The following is a 15,836-nucleotide window of genomic DNA, read 5'->3' on the forward strand; positions in this document are numbered from 1 at the left end:
ACAAAGCAATGCTGAGATGAGAGTGCAAAGTCCTTGGAAGGCAGACAGTGGTATTTTAAAATAAAAAGGAAGTCAGTGAAGATTGCTTGATGGCAAAAAAGCAAAGAAAATGGATTTTGTATTTGAATTATAACAGTAGTTGACTTGACCTCACCATTCAGTATCATAAAGCAAAGAGTGTGATGATGAGAATATTTTCCTTAAGAGATAAATCGGACACATTAAGCGCTGAGGTGAATTTGTCTTGGTTTGGAAACATTTCTTGTTCTCTCCTGCCCCTAAAGTGGACTTAGGGAGTGACCAGTACTTCATGAATGTAGGCAGTGGAGGGAGAAGTGCAGATAAGAGATACTGAATTTGATGCCAGTCTAGCTGGAATGCATATGCTGGTTTCAGTTTATTAATGCTTTCTGCTTCAATGCGAATTTACACTGGGCTTCTTAGATAAAAATAGAAGAAACTATCTGTGACATAGAAGAAATAGTTCTTTACTACTCTGAGGCTGGTTTACCATGTGCTTCTGAACTCTCTGAGCATGGAGGAGTATGAACAGCTAGAGCTGGCCTATTTTAGATAGAATTCAGAGATGAGATTTTAGCTCAGTGTCTATCTGGCAAATATTTCTTGTGTATGGGTAAAGTTACTCACAAGCAGCCCCCAAAACAGCAACTTAAAAATCCAGCCCTTGATCAGTAAGTGCTTGTGTAGAATGGGACCAGAAAATGTGTTTTAGGACTTCATGTTATAAAAGGGTCACTTTTTCTTCCCCTTTTTCAGAAAAACATTTATAGCAGGAGTGCCCTGTACTGAAAACAGCTTCTAGTAGTTCATATTTCCACAGATTATTATCCTGTCTTGCCCGTGATGTTTAGATAGGCTTTGGCATTTTCCATAAAGTACTGAAATTAAGTACAAGACTTTGAAATAGACTCATTGTCTCATCTAATTGTTTTCAGTTGAAGCCAGAAAATGTACTTTAGTACTAAAGCCCTTGCCAAATAATTGTAAGATCCAGATGCTTTAAAATTAATGATTGCGTGTTCTGTTGAGTCAGCTTTTTACTTTTGCAGGTTTTTAAAATTTAATTTCTTCAGAAAAATACATGATATCTAGTATTCTCAGAAAGTGAACAGCTTTTCTAAAATACATACAGCAGAGATTAAGAACATGTGCTGACAAAGTGAGTGTAGTAAGTCTTTACTTTTTAAATAAACCTACAAGTGTCATATAACGTAAACTACTCAACACAGAGAAGCATCACAGTGTATCCATTAGAAGTCTCTTACTATTAGCTCAACTTTATGATTTATGATGGCACACACAGCATGGCTAAGACAGCATGACTATATAATGTGAATGTTCTTTTTCTCCTCCTTTCTATTCCCTGCCCTGCTCCCGAAGACTATGTACGGTATGCCCATGGGTTAATTTCAGAATATATTTCTGAAGATCTGAGTAAGGAGTTGTCAAAATACTTAGAGTAAGTATTGTTCCAGCTTCTAGTTTTATGTGGTATGCATTAATGATCTTCTGGTCATTTCTATTGAATACTGAAATTTAGTCATCAAGGTTACAGTGAATACAGAGAGATTGTATTTGCCACACTTCAAAAGACGTATTTTCAGATGTGAGTTGGGGATGTATTTTTTCTGTATTGTTTCTGTGATGCTGAAAAACATGGGCTGGAGGAGAGAGGTAATAATAGCTGAGTCGGTTATGTCTGTTATCACAGTTTCATCATAAAACCCCACAATTTATCCCCTTTTAGAGGAGAGGAAATGGAAATCCAAAGAGTTAAAGTGGATTGTCCAGAACTGTCAAGCACGAGAAGCAGAGCCAGCAGTAGAATCCCCATCCCCCTGTCCTCCTCTGTCCTTTTGCATTCTCACTCAGTGCTGCTGGGGTTTGAATTTACATATCTAATCTGTGTTAGTTCATACCTAAATCTGGAAGGTGAGCCAGGATCCCCATCGTGGTGTTTGTTCTCTGCCAGCAGACTTTGCTTGAAGCATCACTGGGACCCTGCATCTGCCCCTCGATTCAGTTGTATTATTGTGGCCTAGGGAAAAAATGTGCAATTTGCACCTCGGAAGTCTCATAGTATAACAGAGATGCCATATAATATCATCTCACTAATAATAGTCAGGGTTATCAGAAAAAACGTGGGGTTCTCCTGTTTTGGCTGCCAGACTTAACTTTTAAAAGAGCCCATGGTTTTTCTTTGGTCCCTGGCTCTGTTTTAGGTATCTAAGCCAGGCATACGATGTCCATGAGCCACTTTTTTGCAAACTTGTGCCATGTGTGAGCAGCTGATATCCAAACCATCCTTTATGGGGAAGTAATTAGCTTCAGGTTGTGTCATTCAGAAGTTTTATTCAGTTGTCTTAAGTTACACTGTAATCTTCTGTTCTGCAGGCTCCCAGAACTCACAAGCCCAGCACCGGAGCCACAACTGAAGGTAAAAGGATATTAAGAAGAAAGATATTGACACATATATTATGTTGTAGGCTAATTTCTCTGTATTATTATTAAAACTAGACTAGGCCAAGCACTGGGTACAATACAATGAGTAAAGTAAATTGGCCTTGTAAAAAGCCGGTCTGAAATAACACCAGAAAGTTAACAAGTACTTTTATATTTCTTATTAAGCAATGTTTTGGTTGGTTTTCCTGTTTAGAAAATGGAGAGAGGAAGAAAAAGACATACTTTATGTTTTTGATCAGTAGTCTTTTCTTACGTGGTTTGCTCATTTAGTTTTATTGAGGTTGATGGGACAATATGACCTCATAGGTTTTCTTTCATATGTAATTTATGAGGACCCTGGAAGGGTCCACCAACCGTGGTGGATAATCTCCCATACACTGACCGTTCTCCACTGTAAGTCTCATTAGAATTTTTATTTCCATTACTTCTCTTGGAAGGTTGTTCTATAACCTCATTCCTCTGATGCTCAGAAACCTTCCTGTAAATTCCACCTTGAATTTCTTCATGGCCAATTTATTCCCCTGCATTTTTGTGCTAACTTTATCATGTTTTTTTTAAATTGAAATGGCTCTTTTCCCTCCCTAACACTAGTTCTCTCAGTATGTAAAGGGAAAACATATATTGGCCCTGTTTTCATTTTGTGAAGGCAAACGTGGTTATGTAGGATGGGTTCTCCATTCCCTCATCACAGGAACATTTCTCTGCACCTGTTCTAAGATGATTCAGTTCCTTGAACACAGGTGACCAGAATTATGTATAATTATTCAGGATAAAATCTTTACCAGTGCAATATGATAGCATTCATCTCTTCTGGTCTTTCTTCTTGTTGTGTGCAGATAGCTCATAGTCATGCTGTGAACAGTTAAGATATAATAGTCTTTTTACTCCACTACAATTTCTAGCTGATCAGCATTCAGGTTATAGCAGAAATTTATGCAATTAGTTATTACGTATATGACCTTATACATCTGTACATTTCATCTGTTTGTAATATGCCCAGTCTTCAAGGTTCTGTGGTTTTTCCTTCACGGTGTTACAAGCTCTTTAGGTATTCATAATGCTTCTCAGTGATGTATACTCAGCAAATGTTAGCATTCTGTTATCTGTAATTAACAATTAATGAACATTTTGAATAAATATTATTCATTGAACTCTTATAGTAATCTCCAGCCAACCCAATGTCTTCCCTTTCTGCATTACCTGCTTTTTTCCCCTTCACCCAGTTTCTTACCTGCCTTCAAATTTTTGTGCAATCTTCATTTTCTCTAATTTCAATTTCTTAGGTGGCACCATGTCAAGTCCTTGGGTAATCCCTTACACATTCACAAAATGTGTTATCTTTGATAAAAAAGATTTGGCATTACCTACATTTAGTTTTTCGTTTACTCCGTATCTTTAATTACTCCTAATCCTTTCAACTTTTTTCCCCTTCTATTCTGCTGAGGTCCAGTTAAAGGGCCTATTATTGACTGAATCACTTTTTCCTCCTCCTTATATGTAGATGAGTGTTTTCCTATTCTGCAGCAATATGGTCCCTACGTTTGCCAGGTCTTGCTCCTGGACCTGGGATTTCTGAGGCAGTCTCTCACCAGCTTTAGCATATTGAGCTTTACTTCTATCTTGAACAGAGTTTTCAGATTTCCATTCTCTTTTCTGCCCGTATGTTTAACCTCTTCATCTTTATTGAAAACATTTTACTGAGGTAAAGGATTTACTTCATTTTGCAGCTCTACCTAGATTAGGTTTAATATCTGACCAATCCTTTACTGCAGAGCAGCCTTGCTTTGTCTTTTTTGATTCCCTTTTTGCTTCTATGGCTAAACAACCTTTTACTGTTTGTTTTAATTTCTTTTCCAAGGTCTAACTCATCTTGGCTTTTTGGCAGCTTTCCCTTTATCGCTATATTACCTGATCCCTGAAACAAATTTATTTTTTTATCAGACTTTTTTTTCCATTCATTGTAGGCTTTCTGCTTACTTCTAATATCTTTTTCCTTGGGGGGGATGTGTTTGTACCTGTGCAAGGGTGTATAGGGGGAGGATTCATCCAGTTTCGTCTGAGACACACTTTCCTACAGGACTTTTCATCTTGTTTGAAGTAAAAGATCCAAAACCACTTTTTCCGTCCTTTTCTTTTGCATTCCAAGCGTCCTCTTGACACATCAAGTCCTTTGCTGTGGCTTTGAGAAGTAAGGAGAATGGTTTGCAAAGTTTGACCCTCTGGAATCAGGAGCCCTACTTTTGATTATCCTTTTCATTTAATTTAAACTGAGGCACCCTATTTCTGCTGAAACTAGGTTACTTACTGCAATGACCTTTTCTGCAATGTCCCTGCTACTTACCGAAACCAAGTTTAAAATAACATAATTTCTGGCTGTTTCAGTGACTGTTTTGTTAAGCAGTATGTCAGCTAGCACATGCAGGAATAATTGGGCCCTACTGTTATTAATAGCATTTGTTCTCCAATGTATATCCGTGGATATAAGTTATTTCCATGTGGTTGGACAGTTGTTCTGGCTGCACAGTTACTTGGCCCTTTGATTCTGTTAAGAATTATCGTTATGTATTGTAAGAAATATTAAACACACATCAGGAGCCAACTGATATTCATTAGCCATATAAGCATGTTACAACTATATTAAACTACATGTGATGTGCATTACATATTATGTACGAATAGCTTTTATACCGTTGGGATAGTTCTGAGAATCTATTTTTAAAAATAGTTTTATTTCAGCAGTTTGGTTACAGAGGAAATGAGGCTTAGAACTGTGTTCAGTTGTTGGGCAGTGAAATCTTTCTGAGGATCCCATTAATTTCCAGAGGACTGACCAGGGTGTGCATGATGCATTTGTGTTTAAGTCTTTGCAGCTCCAGAGCTTAAAACACTCCTTTATTTCACAGCCTCAGAGGAGCAAGGCAGGCTTGTACTCTGAGATCTGTAGTCTCCTTTAAACCTTTTTTTATTTGCTTGCATTTAAATTTCTCTTAATGAAGGCAAGGTGTATTCACAGAAACAGCATATGATTATTACAAATAAAGAAGGATCCAACATGAATTTCTTATTATAGGAAAGAAACTGCATGTTCACAAATAATGTTAAAATAAATTTTGAAGGGAGGAGAGATTTAGCAACTTTAATACTCAACAGAAAAGCTACAACAGATTCTCTCTTATATACGACAAGGATAAACTGGGTACAGTCTGGACTTTGTGATTTAATGATTAAATCAAAATTACATATTATAGTTAATCCTTGTGTTAATTGTAAGCCCTTGATCTTGTGTTGTAATCATCGTACTGTCCAGCCTTTCAGCATAGGGAATCTGGCCATTGGCAGATCATAACAGAATATGTAGGATCTGCTGCAACCAAACACGCTGCTGAAATGCAAATGTTTTATTGTAAGATTTAAAAACTTGTTTATCAGATTCCAAAAAGAGGAGAATAGTCATTATTCTTTAGGTTGTCATTTGAAAACATAATCACAGTGCAGTAAACAGCCTCCCAAAGAGGCTGATCCAGATCCCACTGAAATTAAAAGAAAAGGCTGCTGCTGGATCTGGTTCTAAGAGCTGAGAAATCTAAGCTGCAGACCTGGCTTCTGTGCCAAAGAGAGAGAAAGAGAGAGGAATAGAGGGAGGGAGGGTGAGCGAGAGATCAGAAGTGCCATAAACAGAATGAATATAACAGGAGCTTAAAATGGTATGGTACCATCCAAGTAGCTTGCAAAATCACTTTCTTTGGCACAAAAACTAGGAAGGCCACAGCTTAGATTTCACAGGATATTAAGGACAGAGTAGTAATATCAGATCTATAATAATAATACAGCGTTGTAAAATACTATGTACTTTTTTTTTCCCTTTTGGAAACATACCAGAAATTTTTCACCTTTAAACTAAACACATGCTCACAGTTTATGGAAAAAAATATTCATTCTTATGGCCTGATCATGTGAGTGCAGAGAACCCTTAACTTCCATTACTGCCGAATTTAGAAGGCACCCAATATATGCAGAGTCAAGCTTCTTACTATACTGTTGAATTCAAGTGATAAAGCAGTCAGTAGATCTGTGTCAGTGTTTCACTGTTGCTGAACTGTAGAAACTAATTACTCTGAGAGGCTGTGCACAAACAGATAGAGACTAGATGATGATCCACTGGTGTTGGCAGATCAGTAACACTGCAGTTGCTCATCCTTCGTGGTTCCATGAGACCATGGGCACCTGACTGTAGCTTCCCTGGCTGTTGGACAGTAACTTCCAACAGCTGCTTCACAAAGGCTCTCTACACAGATTTTGAAACCCAAGTCAAAATCATGGAAGCTGAAAACCGTATTGAATTGATTTCTGTAAGTCATTCCACAGAAGGCTAAAAAGAAGAAAATGCCTCCCATGACATTAAATAATCTCTTCTAAATACTGCAGAGATGCTGTATGTTCATGCCTAAAGAAGACAATCATGAGAAGAGATTTACCATTGTTACTGCATATTCCTCAGATGGTTCCAAGCCCTGTTTCGATGCTATGGTTATGTTTTAAAGCCAAAGCTTTAAACTTCCATGTGTGTACATGATAACAGTGGTTGACAGAGCAACTTCGTCACTCTTTAACATTTCAGAAAAGGAAATTATCAGATGTGCCTGTGGAAGCAGAAGACGACTATACTAAGTTTAACAGCAGCAATCTGAAAAACAAAAAGGTAAGCAAGCCTTGCACTCATGCATGTTTTGCTAAAGCATAGATTAGTACCCAACAACTGCACACAGTCCCTTCTTTTCTCCTTCAAACACATCAGAAAAACAAATACAAAATGACAGATGTCTGCAGCTGTATTCTACTTGGCTCTGATTCAGAACCATGCGCTTCACTTTTTACATGGCTTCACCTCAACAAAACCAACTCTTCTGAACCAGTGTTTTGAAATGCTTGGTGGTAGCCAATTTAAGTAGGAGATACCTGAAAACGGGAAAATGGTAACATTTTCCTACCTCTTTTAAAGCTGTGGTTAGTGATACTGATTTCAGAGTGCTGGGAGAAACACAGAACTGGCAATATAATCTCCTTGAACTTTTCTTTCAGTTTTAGTTTGACACCTTGATGCTCTTAATGTCCCACTCTGAACTCCTCTATACTGTCACTGTTTGACTATGTTTTATCTGTGAAACTTCTAGTGAACCTCACAGACTTTAACAAATGCGTTAAGGTACGCAGCTAATGTTTGCAAAACTCTCTGAGTTCTTTAGGTGAGAAATCCTATGGCTTAGTGTTAGCAACTGTTAAATTTCAGTTATTTGAAAAAGAAACAAAGGTGGCAGCATTCACTGAAATTCACAGGGATTTTAAGACAGGCCTTATTTTTACCAGAAATGTTGCTTGTGCACTTATTTATGTCAATTGAATGGAGTTAAATCAACACTAAGCTTACTGATTGCCAACTTCAGTGCAAGTTTTGAGGCCAATTCAAATCTGAGTCCAGTAGTGTCTGCCACTGTATCGTTCCTACGGAAGCAACAGAGATGTAAAAAGAAATAGATTCTGTCTGTGTGTTCCAAGCTTGTGAGGCTTGCACTGGGTTGTTTCTCTGAACACTGAAGGAAAAGGAATCCTTCTCCAGTCCATTGGGAACCAGAAAGGCCCTCTGTGCTGTTCTTGTGACCTCCAGACGAATGCTGACTACTCTTTATTCCTTTACAAAGAGCAGCAGCTGGTGACAGATGCATTCCTCCCCTATTTCCCCCCGATCCCAAACTTTTTTGTATTTGGGGCACACACTAGTTTTGAAGTGAGAGATGGATTGCCCCCTAAGTGAAGGTGATAAATAGTTTAAAATATGCATGTTTTTCCCCCTTCTCCCCATAATGTACTATAGCGTTTGAACTGCGCATAAAGATAGAAAAAGACTGACGAGAGATAATTCACTTTAACATTAAATATGATCTACTTCTAAAATAATGAAGCACATTGATGAGAGACTCTGGGAAAGAAAAGATATCTCATGGATTCTGTACAGTATACCACTCTTTTTTAAACACTTTGGCAGTGTTTTTGTTTGTACAGTAAGTGACACAGACAATTATACTGTAGTTGCATATCTCCATCCTATCCAGAACCTTCTAGCTGATCCAAACTAGTGGAATTATGAAGTCCTACAGTCTGAGATGTATCATAGGAAAAGGTCAAGGCAAAGATTTCTTAATAGGTAAAGCACCTAGAGATTTCAAACGTAACATTTCAGAATGTAAGAAAGAAAAGAGGTCAGCTCTATAAAACGTGGCTCATAAAATGTGTGTTAGGTGTAAAAGTCTGGGAAGTTATCCCAGTAGCCTCCAAGTGTTTTGCAAGTGTTGCTTACCTTTTTCAGTCTTAGTTCTTCCATCTCTTTTCCCTTTATTTCACTGTACTGGGAAGCCTTCCTAATAATTCAGTGTGAATTATTCATCATCTCTAATGCAAGGCTGTAATTCAGCCTGCTGACAACATAATCATGAGATTGAGTCGGAGGGTACAGTATGCATCTGTTATATTGCATGCATTATTCCTCTTAATGTACACTCAGGGATTATTCCAAAGTAAATGTTTGAGTCGGGATACCTCATTCTGCAGAAGGGAAGGATGTTTCACCTCCTTGTCCTTGTAATTGATTCCTGTCTTTGTCTGAGGTGAAGTAATTCATGAGAAGTATTTCTCTGTTTGAATAATCTCAAATTTGTTTTGTAAGGTTTTTCCCTTACAATTTATATGCTGCGTAACATTATCTTTACTGCTGCATACTAAAAAAGCACTTCAACTTCTTGCTTGACTTCCATACCTAAGAGTTTGTAGCTTACACACCCCTCCTGTAGAGATGCTGCTTAACTTTTTCTGTTTTTCATTTCATTAACAGGCAAACAGCAAGATGTCTGCAGCTCAGAAGGCTCTGGCCAAAGTTGATAAGAGTGGAATGAAATCCATTTCTGCTTTCTTTAGCTCCAAACCTAAGGCATCAAAATAAAGGCTTGCTCCTGAAACAGTTTTATACAGTGGTTTTTTTTTTTTTTACATTAAGCTAAAGATGTCCCTTGGGGCTTTTTGTTAGTATATTTAGGGTATGTCTGCATATACAATGGAGTGCAATGAAAAGACCTGTAAGCTAGTGCGGGCAGAGCTGTTATGCCTCACTGGTGCAAGGCAGTGCCATGCAGAGATCCAGCCTGGGTCTGGAAGACAGCATAGCTGCACAAGAGTCGTCCTGTGTGCTGAGAAGCAGGGCTTAGCATGGCACCATGCAGTGTTGCTGTACTGCTTCTTATCCCAGAGCAAGCTCAGTCAAGGCCACCACAGAGTTTTCTCCATTGCACTCCATTCTGTGCGGGAGATATGCTCTTCACTGCGATGTATTTTAGAGGAGAGTTTTTTGGTTCATTAGGAGCATTATTTTTTAAGACTGTTATGCCAAGTGTAGCAACAGAGTGGGATGGCATCTTCAGATTTCTATGTTCACCCAAATCTAAACGCTGATGTAAGCATTGCCATGGTGGCAATTTATGCAGGCAAAGAGAGTGTCTATATTGAGATTTTGATTTTGCCAGAAACAAATTGCAATAAATGTCAGTGTGAATGTAATACAATAAACTGCTTTATGTAACAAATCTGTGCATGTTGTGTTTGCTCTGTGTTTCGAGAGTTCAGTTAGGTTTCAGGACATTAGTTACGGGCTTTTGGTATTTCCCTGTGCATAAATCTTTAATCCTTAAAGACTTACAAGATCACCGTGGTCTTATGTGATAAATCTCTTAACACATAGCAATCTGGAGATATTTTTATGTTTAGTTCCAAGGTCCATAGGTCCTTACAAAAATAATTAGAAGAAGATTTATTTAAAGATGAAACTGAGAGTTTTGAAGAAGTCTATGTGGAACTGGATGCATAGTTCAAAAGCTTAAGCATGCATGCCTTAGATAAGGTTTAGTTTTAGGAAGCGTTATAGAGTATTCCAATATAGGCAAGAGGATAGCTGTCTGCTATGTTGTAACTTCCCTGATTCACAGAAATGAAAAGAAATGGAGTCACTGGGATCATTTTTACAGATCTATCCAGTCCTGCACAATACTGGCTCTTAGTTTCATCCAGTAATTCTTCCACTGAGCCGTAACTGTGGATGAACTACAATGTGTGTTCTACAAGGACAGCTAGTCTTTAAATACTTCATTATTTGCTACTTCAACTCAGTAGAGCATCTGTTTGTATCCCTTGACAATGGGGGCTTCAGAGAAACTAAGAGTTTCTTCGTTCTTAATAATGATACCATTTTTCCACTTCAAGCTTACTTGTCCGCAGTTTACAACCTTTGCATTACAGTGTTTGTCTGCTAGTTTAAAGAGCTCTGTGGCATTTTCTTCCAACTGCAAATGAGTGAAGACCCTTGCTGAGTATCGTAGATTGTTTTGCAGTTGCAGTTTGTTGGGGTTTGTATGCCTTCCAGACTAGTGTTTTTTCGAAGTTTTGTATGTAGTTTGTAAATGGGGAAGTCAGTATGGGTGGAATTTCAGACAGAGGAAAATATTTGGAAATCTGCTATGAAATCATTATCTCTGATTATGGGAAGATTTATTTCACAATTGTGGATGCCCTCTTAAAGGTATTGAGTCATGTACTCCCAATGAAATTAGACTGAACAGAGCACAAGTGTATAATTAATGCTCCTAGTGTTAAAAATGTTTGTCTGAAATGGATTATCTGGACCCAAAATGAAGTTCCTTAATAAAATGCTTTTCGATCATTCTGAGGAATCATTACTATGAGTCTTCCTTATCTTTGAAAATCAGCCCATAGTATCAAAGTGTTTGAATGTAGATCAAAAAGTCTGTGATTTAGATGCAGAGATTTTATCAATACTTCAATTAAAATCATTCTGCCAAGTCATTTGGTACTTTAATAAAATTCTACTTGTTCATGATAACTTTTTAAAACAGTATAAGAGCTGGAAGCAAAAGGGGACAGAAGAATGTGGGAAATGCTATGTAGAGCCGTAGGGAAATTCTTGTTATACCATGGCGCCTTGGTTTTCAGCTATCTTAATCAGAATTTCAGCAGCTCTATCTATAGAGTTTCCTATTCTGACATTAGCTGTTAGACAAGTTTAAAAAGTAATGGTAGGTGTCATTGCATGCGATGTGTTTGTATGTGCACTGCCTTAAGAATTGCCATCTTACTTTTTTCTACCTTACTTGTCTAGGCTGTAAGTGAAGGCCAGCTCTGTAGCAGCATGTATTGCATTAACAAATGGGTCCTTGATATGAATTGGAAAGGTAGCATTTGGTGAGCCCAGAATGAGCAAGTGTGGTCATAAGCTAGAAGGGTGAGATTCTGAAAAGCGTTCAGCCAAATCTAGCAGTTCCCTTGAAGGTCAGCTCCTCCCCCTGCCCCAATTCGTATCAATAGGAGAAGAGATACACCAAAGGTGACAACTTTTGAAAACCACCACTCAAAGTGCAAGATAATATTATGAAAAAAAACAAACAAACCAGGTACATAGTGTCATGTTAGTAGAGAAGTGTTGTGCAGTAAACAGCATCTTAGGCAGCTTTTTGGTACATGAGAGGAAAGGAATCGTGTTTTTGTTAATGAAAAAGCAATTTCAAGCACTGGAAGATGATGAGAAAGAAAGCAAGCATGGGATGACACTTGAATGGAAAACCAAGAAAGGGAGATAGTTGCACTAGAAACAAAGAACTGTGAGGCAGGACAGGTGCATGGTGGAAGGTCTTACTCTGGATGTTTAGATCTGCTAGTTTTAGGCTTTCTGGGTTTAACAGTTCAAGTATTTTGTGAAATAAATTTTAGAAACATGTCTTGTCATTGACTGAACAGTTTGAGAACATTTCTTCTAACAAGAAAGGCCCCATTTCTCTGGTCAAAAGTTAGGACAGAAGGAGGACAATCCTGATACAGATGGAAGGTCTTTGTTTTGACTTCTGATCTGCGATATTTTTTTTTTTCTGTTCATGACTTTCACATCCATCTCTGCACATGAGGACTAGTCTATAGAGTTCTTTCTCCATGCATAGATGCATTGTGCGTTAGTGTGTCGCATCTCAACTTCCAGCTGTCAGCTATGCTGAAACTTACAACAATAGTAATTTTATTAGTGACTGTCTCTCTGGTTGAGCAGAAACTTGTGAACGACAAAAAAACACAACTTGTTTCCAAGAGCCATTAGAGCTTTCACATGAAAACAAAAACTCTTTTCCCTTTAGGAAAGAATGAAATACATTTAGTAACTTTGAAACTTCCTTAACATGTAGCTGTAAGAAGTTATGAAGAGCGTGTGTTGCCAAATACATAAAACAATATTTCCTACCACAATGAGGATTTAAATATAGTTACTATGACTGGCCAGCAGTAGCAGTAGGTCATTATGAAGTGCTGCTTTGCTATTTCTTGCTTGGTTAGCTTAGTATGAAGCAACATGCCAGCACCATTGTAGAAATGTGGTCTTATTTTATTTCTTTTCCAGGTTTAACGTGTCGTCTCTACATGTTCATGTAAATATCTGATGAGTTGTGTTGCTTTTATAGTTGTTGTTTGGGGATTAAGCAGCTCTTATATTTGCACTTTTTTAGACTTCTCATTGCAAAAGAATTGACATCACTGGGTATGGAAAACTTCATATGGAAATACCCATACTGACTTGGGGATATTTCAGGGTTGGGCTTGAGCATCATTTTCAGTCTTAAGTAATAAACTTAGTTATATTTGTAGAAGTGACGATTGGTGATTTGAATAATTTCAGTGGAAAAGGTGGCACAACTGGCAGAATTTGGATTCAGATCTGAAAATTAGGAGAGTTCAGTGGTTCTTGTTTTCAGGTGTTCAGTTGTGTCTGTCTTTAAGCTTTTTAGAGGGAAACTAAATGCATGGGTACTTATTTGAATAGATTGATGTTTATGCCTAGGGTTTTTTCTTCTCTTTTTAGATGCCTGTGCAAAGACATTCAAAGAAGAAGTGAAAGGAGCATAAGCAGACTTGCTAATATTTTAACTCGCCATCATCTCAAAGCAGCTTTTAAAGGCCTTTTTTACACACTTTCTGAAAATAAATGCTTAAAGTTAGAGATGCCCTGTTCCAAGAAAAAGCAAATCTCAGCAGATTAACATTGTTAAATATGCACTGTGTTAAACATACACTGCTTCAAATTTTATAGCTTATACACTATTGGTCTATCAGGCCCTTCCAGGAAAGCACTTACGAGCATGCCTAATGTTAAGCACATGAGCAGTGATCTTAAAGTCAGCAGTGTTGTTCATGTGGGTAAGTGCTTTGCTGGATCAGCGCCTAAAGTCCTGTTAGGTGCTGAGCATCCTGATCTATATCCAGCAAAGCACTTACGTCCATGCTTATCTTGAAGTGGAAGAGCTGGTCTAACTAATATTTGTGCATTAGTGTTCTCCATAAAATCTCTCTTGGCACAATGACTCACATGCTTAAAATTAAGCACCTGCCTAAGTATTTTGCAAGGTCAGACTAGCAGCACCCTCAAGCCTTAAATAATTGCTTGATTTTGTATGAATTTTCTTTGTTGTTGTTGTATTTTAGAAGAGCATATGATTTTAGTGGCCATAATTTCAAGTTTTGGAAGCTACATAATAAAATACGTTTTATGCAATTTTCTTTTTTCTTTCAAAATCTAGCCAAATTCAGCAAAATGCCCTTTTGGGCCAAAAAGTCCAAATGTTCAGTCTTAGAATAATCAAAAATAAAACCTTTTTTTTTTTTAGGATATTTCAATTTTTCTGACTGCTATTTCACTGAATTTTACCTGAATAGTTTTGGCCAACCTTGACCTGTTATTCAGAAAGTGTCACCTAGCTCTGACTCTGTGAGCAGTCTGATTCTTGAAGTGCTAAAGCTTGAGCTAGGATATGTGTTCAGAAGGGAAACTGTATAAAAATAACAGAAAGGATGGAGAAGTTGTGTTTTTATTTTACTTTATTTTTTAAGAGATTGGTACCTAAGCATGCATAGAATACTTGTACATTTTGTGTCGGGAACCGGAAGGTTTTGTTTTTCTTTTTGATGACACTAATGTGTTTCTTTGGGTTCTTGTTGTCCTATGTAATCCTGCAGGTAAAAAAAGAGACTTAATTTTACTATTTTATTTTTTTCTCATATAAGAGACATTTTTGATGGAATGTACTTCAACCAAAATGTCAACCTGAAACTACATAAAACATGCAGGAAATAGATGTTTATGAGATGTTTAACTGCTCTGTGTCAGATGCATAGTCTAGATATTTTTAACTTAAATACCTGGTTATCAAACTACCATTAGTATCTAAATCTTTGTTAAAAGACTTTATTTTAAAGTAATAATTGATAGGATTTTGAACATAATGAGTGTGTATTTCTGTAAACTTTAACTATGGCCGTACATTCACAGAATTCACAGACACCTACAGCAAATGGCCAAAATGTCAATGTAAAACTTAACTATATTTAAAGCATTCCAGATAATAAGTAAAAATATATTTTGCTTCTACTCTGGGAAATCCTGCCTAACTTCATTAAAGTCACATGAGAGTTCAGACTAGAATTTATTAGGATATTTCTGAAAACTAAATTCCAAGAGGAAGAGGCAGTAGCTTATTCAACTTTCTTTTCAGTTTCTGATCAACTCCAGTTTGGAATATGAAAGAACTGAGCTGTTGACCATGTAGAAATCATGTATGAAAATAAGTGTAATCTGAATGCTTACTTTAAAAATCTGCACTGAATTTTCTCTGTTACCTTTACACTTGTCTAGTTAAGCAATGTACACTGTCCATTTTTAAGGAAGAAAATATTTATTTTAATGTAGGTTTCTAGGCACTACTACAGGAATATTAAATGGGTCCAAGTTGAAATTTCTGTTTTCAGGCCTATATTCAAAAAATATTTGAAGTCTAAATAAGATGATATATTTCAATAAAGTGTGGTTCAATTTTTATTTTAGAGTTTCTTTTTAATTCATGCAAAACAAATAAATAAATACCTTTGGAATAATTTTATTCATTATTACTTCATTAATTTCACAGGGAAATATAGTGCCATCAAACTACTAATACTGCTAGCCGCCACAAGTTAACAGGTAAATAATTCTTAGTCTGAGTTGAGGGAAAAAATGAATTCTGAGATAAATAGATATAAATCTAAAAGTTCATTAAGGCAGATTCTGTGAAGCAATTAGGCTAATTCTTGAGGACCTTACTGTATAGATGGTCTAGTGAAAATTTGTTTGTATGTATGTATAATGTAGTTGTCGGCCTATGTACTTTAGCCGTTTTGGTTTTTATGAACATGGCAGTAAATCTGAGGGATGAGGGGATGAGAAGGGT

At 37.1% G+C, this 15,836-nt stretch overlaps 1 protein-coding gene across 4 annotated transcripts in view; it reads left to right on the plus strand.

Annotated features, from left to right (window-relative positions):
- Positions 1–15,448, plus strand: part of RNASEH2B (ribonuclease H2 subunit B) — a 45,893-nt gene extending 30,445 nt beyond the window's left edge. For 2 of the 4 annotated variants that reach the window (XM_026108380.2, XM_064504873.1), the window contains 4 exons: positions 1,402–1,480; positions 2,416–2,458; positions 7,103–7,183; positions 9,368–11,244. In XM_026108380.2, coding sequence (XP_025964165.2) covers positions 1,402–1,480; positions 2,416–2,458; positions 7,103–7,183; positions 9,368–9,475 — 311 coding nt within the window. In that variant the 3' untranslated portion in view covers positions 9,476–11,244. Of the gene's footprint in view, positions 1–1,401; positions 1,481–2,415; positions 2,459–6,909; positions 7,067–7,102; positions 7,184–9,367; positions 11,245–13,438 lie in introns of those variants that run through there. The other 2 variants (XM_064504872.1, XM_026108381.2) reach the window with 2 other exon arrangements.
- Positions 15,449–15,836: the final 388 nt, after the last annotated feature.

Source organism: Dromaius novaehollandiae, chromosome 1 (assembly GCF_036370855.1).
Source record: "Dromaius novaehollandiae isolate bDroNov1 chromosome 1, bDroNov1.hap1, whole genome shotgun sequence".
Lineage (NCBI taxonomy): Eukaryota > Metazoa > Chordata > Aves > Casuariiformes > Dromaiidae > Dromaius > Dromaius novaehollandiae.